The following is a 13,442-nucleotide window of genomic DNA, read 5'->3' on the forward strand; positions in this document are numbered from 1 at the left end:
GAACTCATGCTGAGGAGGATGAAACCGAGCTGGGGCAGGTTACTGAGGGCCTGCTGCAGCCGGCTGGCTGGTGTCTTTTGTCATCTCTTCAACAGCTCCATGTCAGAACATTTCACTCTGGAAATCCTCAACCATCTGTCAAGTAACCAAAAAGAGCAATTCCACCTGTGACAATGACTACCGGCCTGTGGCAATAACATCTGGTCATAAATGGCTTTTTTTTCTTTCCCACCTTCAGGAGGTCAGTATGCATGCTCTGTAATCTCACTGGTTCTGTACACACTATACATAAACGACTGCAAGAGCACTAACCCAGGTATAGCATACATAAAATACTCTGACGACATTGTGATCATGGACCCCACCAACTCACAGGGATAGTAACAGTCTGAATACCTCCATAACAAAGAAGTTAGTTGTTGACTGCAAAGGTCCTTCTATCGTCCTTCTAAGGGTTGAGTCACCTCAAACAGTAAGGGACTGTTCGTTATTTATTTCAGGGGCCACCAGAGGAGTTTTGGGATCTTTAGTCAAATCAGACCTGACCCTCCCTTCCCCAGAAATAAATTCTGGATGACCCTCCAAAATGATATGAAAAAAAGGGATGACACTCCCCAACAATGTATTGATGCCTTCTGTACTGGTTTGCACTTGGCAAAGCTATACAGAAGCCCATTGTTTTTTTACAGCCATGAAATATGTGACTTAACCTTTGCATTCTCATCTGACGCATCACAGTCCTCTGTTATGGTGGCCATTTCAGTAGATTTACTCACTAACATTGTGGAAACACAAGCATGGAAACTAAATGCACACTTCCTGCATTACTTTAAATACTAAGTTACTCCTCTAGTAAACTAGTATTCACATGAAATAAAACAATAACCATTGAGACCATTCAACAAAGCACAATGGGTAATATGAAATTCAACACTGGTTGCTATGGACTCGTCACTAGGCTCAGGTTATTGTATATTTTAGCATAGGTAAAGCTGCCGAAACTGAACATTATCCAAAACTCCATTTCTCAGACAAGCATCAATTTGTCTCATGCACTCCCGGCTGGTGCTGGACTTCGACTTTTCAGAATAAAAGCTTGCGTCTGGTCCACTATGTTTTCGTACAGTTTTTTGGATGTTTTTGAACTAAACAGTATGGCAGTCATGCTAATGAATAAAATAATTTTTTCAGCAGATGTCTTAGTTACAACACGATGGAGCTAGCTAAGCAGTTTTGTGTTTAAATGTGCCCATGGTCTCTAAAGCTACAGCTCAAATTGTCTGGCTGACTAAACAAGAAGGGACCCATCTGCTAGCGACAGGAGCCGAGACTGAGAGAGTTACATGGAGCTACATGGATAAATATGCACCAAACAAGCCACTTTGAAATTTTGCTGTTTTCATGAATACAAAAGTTGGGTGACCCTCCCCCCTAGACTAGATGACCCTCCCATCAACAAAGAATAAAAAGACATGACCCTCCCCTATTTTCCTCCAGTGGTCCATTCCATAAATACCAAACGGTCCCTAAAACTATCTTTTCTTAGTAACAGCTGCACCTCTTATTCCTGAGGAAACTCTGCAGACTTCAGGTTCACCATCAGTCCTGACAGCTTTTTACAGATGTTTCATTGAATCAGTTATAAACTTCAATATATCAGCGTGGTATGGGTCACTTTCCAACATCTATCCCAACCCACTAAACTAAATCATATCAATAAACACAAATAGCCTCAGACACAGCTTACACACTGCACAGCCAATACAGACTTCTACCCTCCAGAGTTACAGGTTACTCACATTCAGGAGAGCCAAGTCGAGTATGCTGGGTATGTTAACTGTACACACGCTGATGTTCTCCACAAAGTTCCTAATAGCTAAATAAAGTTTATTGAATTGAATAGTAGCAAACTAACACAATAACAAATAATAGTATTAGTCCTGTAATTAAAAATACCTTTGCTATTTTTCCGTTGTTAAATAAAATATGAGGTTGCATCACATCAAGCTGTGAAGCCTTAATTTGTGCAGTATCAGTGACATGTTTTTGAGTAATAAGCTTTATTATGATTATATTCCTTGATCCTAATCAAAAATGATTACAAACAATATGAAATGATCCAATAATGTGTACATCGGAAGTTTTTGATTAATATTTTCTGTATAGTGAGATTGATTAAATAAACACATGACCTGCTTCTTTCTGACAAACACACACACACACACACACACACACACACACACACACACATACGCAGCCAAGGTAGAGTCAGTGATTTCCCAAAGCTTCTCAGAGCACTCAGTAAATGCTCAAATTACTCCTGCAGTCTAATTAGCTAATGTTAAGTGAGGAGGCCTGTTGGAGAATAAGTGGGTTTGTGGTAAATGGAAGGTTCTGTTATGTGCAGTGTGTAACAGAGTGTGAACATGTGTATTTATATGTTAAAGTTGAATGGTGCGTGTGCTATACATCTAAAAGGTGTGCAGTGTGCTATATCCGTCATGTTGTCAATATGATGGGGCACTTCTAAACTGCCATCATCGAGTCCATCCTCACCTGCTCCATCACCATGTGGTACGCTGCAGCCACTGCTAAGCACAGCGTATCATCCGCTCTGCAGAGAAGGTGATTGGCTGCAATCTGTAGTCTCTCCAGAAACTGTACGCCTCCAGGACGCTGAGGCGGGCAGGAAAGATTATAACCGATCCCTCCCACCCCAGACACAAACTCTTTGAAACCCTCCTCTCTGGCATGAGGCTACGGTCCAGACCGTCCAATGGTTGATCTGGGGATGAATGATGCTTTTTTTGAACTAGAGGGTGGAGCTGGGGTGGATGAAAAAAGAGAAGAAAAACTGAGAGAGGAGAAAAGAGGAGAGGAAAGAAAAAGCAGAAAGAAGAAAAACTGGGAGTTGCAGAGAGCTGAGTACTGCAGCATTGCTGTCACACTGATCTTTTGTAGAAGTAGATATTCCACAACTCAATTCAGCTGGCAACATAATGAATAGCCAGGTGTGTGTTTGTGTGTGTGTCTGTCTTTAACATTTCCAATTATTATACATTAAAACCTTTTTTTTGTGTGTGTGTGTGTGTGTGTGTGTGTTTGTATTTTTCTAATACGGAAAATCATGTTAAAGATAATGCTCTTATTTGTTGTTTTCATTATGCCAGGAGGAGGCAGAGGACATGATTTTTCCATAGATTATCTGATACATGTACTGTCAGGATATAGTGACAGCAAAAAAGTTACTTTTTTATATAAAACTTACCATATGTAGCTTTAAAGAGGGGACGTTTATTAACCTCTACTGGTTACCACAAGAAACTACAACATATCAGACATTAGTTGCTACACTAAACAATTTTTAAAAACAGAATTTACATCTGCCACTGGGTAGTCCTTCTTTCTAATTATCATCAGTAGTCCTTCCAAAACCTTCTCCTAACCTGACCACCGGACTCAGCAGCAGGCTTTTACAGACAATAAATATCAACTTTTTTCTCACACCTCCTCCATTTTCCTATGTTACCTTGGTTTGGTCCAGAGCAGTGTTTTTGTGTGTCTGTGTGTAAGTCAGCAGACAGCAAGTGTGATCAATACTCTTTCTCCTGACCTTGAAAAGAAACAGTACAGCATTTCAGCACAGCTATCCTAACTAGGGCCTAAGTCCAATTAATTACATTTTGTCATATTGTAAGAAAAAACAAAAACAAAGAAATACAGCACTATGGAGGATAAAGTTGCCAAACCGGAGACAGAGTCCTGTCTGTTCAAGGATGCAACACAAGCTAAGCTAGAAAATCCACAATAGGTTGGTAGCGTTCAATCAAACCAGAAGAGGAACTTGCTACCTTCATAACAGTCAAGCCAATAGATAATCTTGACCTTGTTTATAGTATATATTAGTATTAGTATATTATTACAAAGCTTTATAAATTTCCCCCGAAGTGTTTATAAGGTTTTGCACTAACCAGACTGTACAAAGGTTGTCGACAGCAAAATAAATGTTTCTTATAAATATCTTATAATTTCTTTATTACATGATGTGACTGTTTTGAGCCCACAGGGAATTTCTATTTATCTCCCTCTGTGCAGGTTTGACTGTCTTTCTGGGCATGATGGTAGGAGCGTTCTTGTGGGGAGGTCTGGCAGACAAAGTTGGCCGTCGGCGCTGTCTGGTTGTGGCACTTGCAATAAACTGTGTCTTTGTCTTCCTGTCTTCGTTCGCCCAAGGCTATGGCTTCTTCCTCTTCTTCAGGCTGCTGTCTGGCGTTGGGTAACACTTACAAACACACACACACACACACACACACACAGTGATAGATTTATTGTTTCCACTTCCAACTGTTTTTGCTGAACTGCAGAAAAGCACTGCCAGACTAATAAACGTGAAAGTCTCTCCCTGACTTATTGAGTGAGTGATTTAGTTGCACCATTGCTCAGTCGAGTTTTGAGGTTTCCCCAATTTGTCGTTGCTCTTTCAAATGAATAGGTATTACAGTTTTTCAGCTGGTAAAGTTTTTTGCTGTTTATTAACCTCAACTGCAGAGGATACCAGGGCATTATTTGAAGTAATCATATTTTAGAGTCAGGCCTTTATTTGTAATTCACTCTGTTACAAAAGTTTATTTGGTCATATTTTAGTATGAAGCTTGCTTCTTTTCTGATCTGCTCCAGTTTGTCCTGTTAAATGTTAATACAAACTCAATACCTCCTGTATTCGTCTCTGTCTCTACAGTCATGTTTCTGTCGAGTAAACATTCTAAAATGTAAACTTTATAGGAGTTTAACATCATTATCTTTACAACCATATTTTTTTCAAACTGTAGCTGTACTGAGCAAGGGTATACCACCTTCTCCACTTGAGACACTGTATTTCTACCCCACTGTATTTCTGGTTCATACACTCTCTCCTAAACAACAGTTTAGGTCAGAGTGTAGCTCTCTGTCCAGACATTGCAGGGCAGAAGCCAGGATTTTTAAAAATATCAAGGTCATAAATCTAAACATTCCCCCCATTGCAACCAAACATATATATACTACATAAATATTCATTTATAATAATAATTCTGCTGTTGAATCACACATTTATACTAATTATTTTTTCTCCTAACATAGTCAGATTTTGAGTCTAAAAACATTTCATAACCAGAGTGCAGAACGTTACAGTAATTGCTTAGGTCCTGAAAACTCCCAGCTTTCCAAAAAAAAAAAAAAAAAGGACGTTATTCGGACTGTAGATCATTTTTCCTCTTTTATTACAGGAAAACATTTTGGTTTAAACCTGCAGAATAGTGTTAGTATGTGCAGTATGCTTTCACCTTTAAGGATGTCCTAAAGTTATATTTTTGCTGTCATTTAGACAGTGTCAATGTGTAAGATTTCCTATTGCAGCTTTGCTTTTTATTCAAATGGTCTTTCCAGAGCTTTTTCGGCCATTAACACAGCTTTTTAATATGGAGATCATAAAAGAAATCAAGCTCCACACAAACCATATGCATATATAAGGGGTTCATTGTGGTGACACAGCAGAGTGTTCCATCTCAGAAGAACTTTAGTCCACAGGGAGCCACAGTGGTTCAGAAATGAGGGCACATACAGAGCACAGCATAATGAATGTGATACACAACCACTAGAAGTTTGCACCACAACAATGCTCGCCTCATCAGTAGATATAATTTGTCATCCATACACACTATGCTGCATATAACACATTTGCACCAACATGTAATAATATGAATGCTTTTTAGTGTGTTTTCCAGGCCTGTCATAAGCAAGTTTTCACAGGTAGGTAGGCAGGCAGGTTTAATACTGGTTGACAAGCTGACCGGCAGGTCTAGGTCGCAAATTTGTGTTTCCTAGGATGGCGAAGGAATATCATGACCCACTCTACCTTTGATTGGCTAGTACTTGTTGCCTTTGTTGGTTAGATTGGTTAGATTATAGGGTTAATTTTTTGTCCAGGTCCAGCAGGTGAATGAGGACGTCTGGTGAAAAGGTTTGGGGGCATCTCGTACAAAACATGGTTTTGAGGAAGTGGAAATGTGGCTGAAGAGGGGGCCAGAGAGGCAGAGGGCTAGATTTATCAAGCCGCTGGCGCCTGTTTCCAGGCGCTAATTGGTCGGAAAGACGGACGTAACCGATGCGGGCTATTTACAAACAGGCCGCACTTGGGTAAAATCGCAGATTGTCTGCCACATGAGCGAGAAGAGACAAGTTGCGCTTTCAATATGCGCGTCGGAGAATTAGGGTCGTGGGGAAAGTGCGAGTTCCACCCAAAAAGGTGGGAGGATAAGCGCAAAGTGCACCTAATTATATATTCCGTGGTATTTACAAAGACTATCAGTAAGAGCGTGTCTCTATTCTGCGGGGGAAATTCTCCGCCTCTTAAAAGCAGGTCTGAACCAGCCGCAATCGAGTTTCCTCGTAGACCTTTATGCCGCTGGTGAAATGGCAACAGTAATTTGAGCAAGACGAAGACATAGGCGAGGCTGAAAATGTTTTTAACATAAGAATCACACTTTCTCAGTGAACACAACATCATTTAGTCAGTGAACACAACATCATTTAGCATTACAGATCAAGCAGCCATGCAATATTAGAGTTACTGGAAGAAATCAAAGATGAAATTGAATCTCCCACTCAGCGTTCACATTCCATTCCAGCAGTTGTTAAACTCCTCGCTACATTACAAATATTGGCAGCAGGATCATTTCAAACAGTCATAGCATCAGCAGTGGGAATATCGCAGTCTGAACTCAGCCATATCATAGCACAAGTACCACTTCACTACAGCGCAATTTACGGTATAGTGTGGGTGGAGAAAGACGCTGATTGCCTGATGGGTGTTAGGGTTGATAAATACTACGCTAAATGTGGAAGCATAGCGTGCGCTATTACCGAACTTGCATAAACAGACGCAGCGCAAACTGCGCCAGTGTTAGTAAATCAGGCCCAGAATGTGACAACTAAAGTATCTTAACTAGGCTTTCCGAGTTTCTGTATGATACAACATCAAAGTGTTCCTTATTGTAATGTTTGATTTAGGAATAATTGTTCTGTCATGGCAACAATTTCAAAGAAAGAAAGTAAGTGGATATGTATATACAGTACAGGCCAAAAGTTTGGACACACCTTCTCATTCAATCTGTTTCTTTAGTTTCATGACTATTTACATTGTAGATTCACACTGAAGGCATCAAAACTATGAATGAACACATATGGAATTATGTACTTAACAAAAAAGTGTGAAATAACTGAAAACATGTCTTATATTTTAGATTCCTCAAAGTAGCCACCCTTTGCTTTTTTTGGTAACTCTGCAAACCCTTGGTGTTCTCTCAATGAGCTTCATGAGGTAGTCACCTGAAATGGTTTTCACTTCACAGGTGTGCTTTGTCAGGGTTAATTAGTGGAATTTTTTCCCTTATTAATAAAAAAGCAAAGGGTGGCTACTTTGAAGAATCTAAAATATAAGACATGTTTTCAGTTATTCCACACTTTTTTGTTAAGTACATAATTCCATATGTGTTCATTCATAGTTTTGATGCCTTCAGTGAGAATCTACAATGTAAATAGTTATGAAAATAAAAAGGAAACGCATTGAATGAGAAGGTGTGTCCAAACCTTTGTGCCTGTACTGTATATATATATATATATATATATATATATATATATATATATATATATATATATATATATATATATTGGCTCATTGGTCAATGAATTAATCTCAAAGGGAGCAGCTTTAGTGCACTTAAAATCTATTATCTTACATGTTTGAGTAATTATTCCTCTATTAAGTATAATGTTGTTTTTTTTAATTCATTGTACTAGTTGTAATTACAACTCTCTTTTCCCCTTTCATTACTTTCTCATTGTCCCTCTCTACTCTAAGAATTGGTGGCACAGTGCCGATCGTGTACTCGTACTTCTCTGAATTTCTTCAAATGGACAAGAGAGGAGAGCATCTGTCCTGGTTGTGTATGTTTTGGATGATTGGTGGGATCTACGCTTCGTTCACTGCCTGGGGAATCATACCCAGATACGGTAAGATCTTAAAAGAGGTCAGTTAAGACAGAACACTATTCAGCATTCCTTACTGCTGCTTGTGAGGAAAGTGGGTCATTACAACATCCAATATAGTTTTATCAACCCTAGGGTTGGATCCCATGTGGAGTCACTTTTTGTACAGACTGGAATTGAAGGAGATTTCTATAACTGATATATTAACTCTTGATATAATTGTGTTTGGCACAGATGGCACTACGTCTTGCCCAGTGCGCTGGCGCACCTGGGGCGCACTTGGATACGGGGTGGGATTAGAAGGAATACACATATAGTTTGACCAAAATATTATAGAAAATAAGTTCAATTCAATTTTATTTATAGTATCAAATCGTAACAACAGTTATCTTAAGGCACTTTACAGATAGAGTACGTCTAGACCACATTCTATAATTTACAAAGACCCAACAATTCCAAAAATTCCCCCAAGAGCAAGCATTAAGGCAGAAATCTTGAGTGGTGATGAAAAACTTAAAAAATATAACCAAATGAAAATCTCTGCTGCTGCCGGTTGGGACACAGAGACACTGATACAGATATAGAGAAATATGATTCATAATAATTATAGCAGTTGGTATGATGAACAGTGGTAATTATAGTAAAAATAAAGAAAATGGAACTATGACTAGAAATAATAGTTGTAGCAGTTTAGGGCGTAACGGGGCGTAGCAGGGCATAGCAGGACGTAGAAGGGCGTTGAGCAGGACCACGCCGGCAGCTGCAACCATGATTTAGGTGCCACCCTAATCCAAGAAAGGTGAGAAAACATAAGGACTCCGGAGAATAGGCTCCCCAGAGCTAAGTTAGTAACAAGCATCACTGGGACATGAATGCACACAGAAGGAAGTCAGTCTAGACCTATAACAGCATAACTAAGAGCTGGTTCAAGGCAAACCTGAGCCAGCCCTACAAGGTTTGGTAGATGAATCCGATTGCTATGAAGCGAAACAAAGAAGAGGAGGAGTGCCGTGTCACTATACACCCTCCCCACGTCCCCACTATCGAACTGTTCTGAGCAGGCGGGTAACATTCAAATCCAATGCAACCAGGTTATTTTTCATGGGACCATTTCTAGAAAGAGGACATCTCTCCTGGAGTAAGACAAGTTTTTGGCTGTTCTTTTCAGTGACTTGAGATTGTCAGGGAAAAAACATCCTGTTGGACAATCCAGCGTTTCTCCGCTGGGCTTTAACAGCGGAGAATTTGGCTCTCTTTATGGACATCTCTACAGTGTAGTCAGGGAAAATGTGTATTTCTGATTTAATTAGATTTGGCTGATTAGGCCTCTTCCTAAGGTAGAAATACATACAATATGCCCCAGATCCATCCATCCATCCATCTATGTTCTGGCAATTTAGACCTTTATCAATGTTACCAGTGCATTGGGTCCGGTGACCTCACACATCTTTCTCCATTGCTCTGCCTATCTTTAACTTCAGCAGAGATCAGCCAAAATCACTTAAAACATATGTGGGGTATGGAGGCCCTTTTTCTCTCCTCTTTATTGGACTGTAGTTGCAGACCACTGATCAAAGCAATGCAGTACAAATTCTTGAAACAGAGTTTAATTGGACCCTTTGTTAATTGGCTTGTATTTTTTTTTTTATCTTCAAATTATTGTCCATGTCAAGATAATGAATCAAAAGAATATTGACAAATGTTTATGATATGTATTTATGATTTATGTGTAGGCTGGGGGTTCAGCATGGGCACGGAGTTCCAGTTCCACAGCTGGCGGGTGTTTGTCCTGGTTGCGGCTCTTCCTGCTATTGCCTCTCTGGTTGGACTCACCTTCATGCCTGAGAGTCCCCGCTTCCTCTTGGAGGTGAGACTGCAGATATGCTATACTGGACATTAAGAGGTGCACTCAATCAGGTCGTCTACTATAACAATCAGAAGCAGTGAAGGACTAGCAGTTCACAGTTCAAATGTTTCTTGAGTCTTCATTAAACCTGAACCATGCCAACTAAATAACACAGGACTTCCATGATGTTGAACAAATCAACAATGTATTACACATTTACAGATGTTACAGGTTCCATTTCACATGATTACCATGCTAATACCGCAGTAGTGCGATGGCAGTATTCAGGGGGGGAATGCATTATAATTCACTATGAACAGTGTTGGGAGTAACGGCGTTTAAGTATAACGGCGTTACTAACGGCGTGATTTTTTCAGTAACGGAGTAATCTAATTAATTACTTTTCCCATTGTTGCAACGCCGTTATCGTTACTGAGAATGTAAAGTGGCGCGTTACTACAATTTGGTTGAATGAAGCGCGAGGTGTCAGGCTTTGGCTGCCTGGAGAGAACAGGGGTGGTGATGATGACACCGTTGCATATGCGATGATGATTGGCTGGGTGGGCGGATGCCCTGATCACGCTGTCTCACTGCACGCTCTGACTAACACTAAACACAAGAGAGCGACGATGGCGACGAGCCAGGGAAATTCAAAGGTAGCGTTTCTTGGACTGGAAGTACCGGCACTACTTCTCGCTCATTGAAATTAAAGGCAAGAATGTTTATGTAACATGCACGCTATGCCCAGGAAAAAAGACTTTATCCACGTCTGCCTCAAGCAACTTGAATCTTATGAAACCCTGCACATCAACACATGCTAACACAACACTTGTTGCTGCTGCTAACCCATCCCAAAGGCCAAATGCAGCTAGTATGAGCTCCAGCGAAGGAGACGCAGCCACTCTGTTAAAACAAGCAACGCTCGATTTTTCTTTCTTTGACGTTAAAGATGGTATAGAATGCGTTATAGAACATGAAAAATAACGTCACAGTTACTTTGCTGAGTAACTAATTACTTTTACAATGTGGTAACTGAGTTACTTTTTGGGAGAAGTAATTTGTAACTGTAACTAATTACTTTTTTAAAGCAAGATGACCAACACTGACTATATGCACTATAGTATTCAAAGATGGTGTTACTAAAATTACAAAGTTTTAATTTGAAAATAGACTAATTTAAAGGTCCCATGACATGGTGCTCTTTGGATGCTTATATATAGGCCTTAGTGGTCCCCTAATACTGTATCTGAAGTCTCTTTCCCGAAATTCAGCCTTGGTGCAGAATTACAGCCACTAGAGCCAGTCCCACAATGAGATTTCCTTAGGATGTGCCATTTCTGTGTCTGTAGGCAAAACAGAGAAAGGGGAGATAACCTTGCTTCTTATGACCTCATAAGGAACAAGATTCCAGATCGGCCCATCTCATTTTCTCAAAGGCAGAGCAGGATACCCAGGGCTCGGTTTACACCTATCGCCATTTCTAGCCACTGGGGGACCATTGGCAGACCGGGGGAATGGAACACTGGAAGAATAGTGCACTATATAGTGTGTTCCCCATTTTGTAGAGGTTTTCGAATTCTCCGCGGTTAATTTCATTCACTATATAGTCCACTATAAAATACCCACAATGCACTGCTAATTTGAGTGTACATATGATGTACCCTACATTTTACTCCTGTATACCACAATGCAACGCGGTCATGTTTTCCCGGAGGAGAAGAAGAAGCAGAAGTCACCACGAAAACTGAAAAAGGAAAAATGGAGTGGGCTTTTGCTTCTAAACTGTGGAAATGTAACATGCAACATATATACAACATTTGACTTTCCTCCCGGGAGCTTGGTTTGTTTCAGGGACGTATTACTGTAGAAGTACAGTATTTTTGTTTCAGTTTGTTAATATTATGCTGGGCGTGCTGCCTTCGTCACACAAACAACGGGCGCATTTCCTGACGCAAGTCACGCAACGATGTGATTTCAGTGAGTGTCCAAAATCTCGTTTGGTCGTTCCCTATATTGTTCACTATTTAATAAACACTGTATAGGGAATAGTAAGTGAGTGAATGAGGGAGCGGTTTCGAACACAGCTACTGTATTTTTAATAGTATCATTGCATTCAGGTTGCTGTCCTCTGCAAGGTATTCGGTCTAGCCATGAATCAGGAAATCACCTCCCATCATAGCTTTTTTCTTTCTGTCACATATAGTTTTCCATTTATTTATGAGCAAACCTAGTCTTGCCATCAGGACTATTATTTGTTCTGTTGTTATAAATGTAAACACACCTTCGGTCATGCATTTCCACTACCACAATAAACCATCTGTATCACTTTTATGTTCAATTACTTTACCTGGAAGACTATTAAACAACAGAATGAGTGGTTCCATGACAAAAAAGGTGCTGCCACCTACTGTCTAAACCCTAGGTTCAGTGCTTTCTGCTTCTAACTGACAGTGGTAAGAGAGTGGAATCAAATGTGTGCATGTACAATAAGTACAGGACTTGTAGAGGGAAACAAAAAAACAAACTGCTGTGTGTTTATTCATTTATGGGTGATGACATTGCTAATTAGTTGCATATTATTGTTTGCATGTGCGCATGCGTGTGTGTTTCTGTGTGTGTTCAACAGAATGCCAAGCACGATGAGGCGTGGATGATCCTGAAGCAGGTCCATGATACCAATTGGAGGGCCAAGGGTCAGCCAGAAAAAGTCTTTACTGTGAGTACATGTAGCTGCAGTATCTAATATGCATGTAACAGAGTACTGAAGTGATATTTCTCCACCTCTTGCCCACTGGTCTGTAACTCAATTGACATCATTTTTCACAAATGATGTAAAAAAACAACTATAAACACACATTATGCACACAGCTACAAACAGTTAAACTCACGCTTTACAGTGGTCAGGGTGTCAATTGGTTTAAAATATATGAATTTGTTTAGAAATTATATTTAAAAAAGCGTTCCTTATAACTTTTAATCTTGGTTCATGATCATCAGATTTAGACTACTTCAGTATCTAAGTAATCCGGGTGATTGATGATAGTTGTCTTTAGTTAGCGGCTGTCTAAAAGCTTACAAAATGGTCAAGAAATCTTTTTCAAAATGTGTTAGATTTTGTCTGCTTCCACTATTGTTTTCATTTCCACCTGGATTATTAACATTTACACAGCTTTTATGTAGAATCTGTTTAGAGTAGAATAAATTATTAAATAAATGATGGCTGAATTCCAGTCGTTGTATATATATATATATATATATATATATATAAAATGTATATGTCAGGAACTGCTACCAGCTCTCCAGACTTCCTTTAATTGGAAAACAAAATACCGCCAACATGGACAGAAGCAATTAGAACTGTCATCCCAAAACCAGGAAAGGATAAGGATAGATGTGATGATGATAGATGATCAAACGGGATTCACAAACCCAGGATAGTATACGCCGAACACTACAAATAATAGGCAAAGGACGACGAGAGAAACAAAGTACTATATTGGTTTGCATTGATGCTGACAAAGCATTCAACTGTATGAATTGGAAATTCCTTTATTAGGTATGGTAAGGAACG

General features: G+C 39.7%; 1 protein-coding gene across 2 annotated transcripts in view; it reads left to right on the forward strand.

The window, feature by feature from the left end:
- Positions 1-13,442, forward strand: part of LOC114560612 (synaptic vesicle glycoprotein 2B) — a 157,421-nt gene that overhangs the window by 123,463 nt on the left and 20,516 nt on the right. For both annotated transcript variants that reach the window (XM_028586111.1, XM_028586112.1), the window contains 4 exons: positions 4,096-4,276; positions 7,898-8,049; positions 9,759-9,892; positions 12,498-12,587. In XM_028586111.1, the coding sequence (XP_028441912.1) occupies positions 4,096-4,276; positions 7,898-8,049; positions 9,759-9,892; positions 12,498-12,587 (557 nt within the window). The remainder of the gene's footprint in view (positions 1-4,095; positions 4,277-7,897; positions 8,050-9,758; positions 9,893-12,497; positions 12,588-13,442) is intronic.

Source organism: Perca flavescens, chromosome 8, assembly GCF_004354835.1.
Source record: "Perca flavescens isolate YP-PL-M2 chromosome 8, PFLA_1.0, whole genome shotgun sequence".
Taxonomy (NCBI): Eukaryota; Metazoa; Chordata; class Actinopteri; order Perciformes; family Percidae; genus Perca; species Perca flavescens.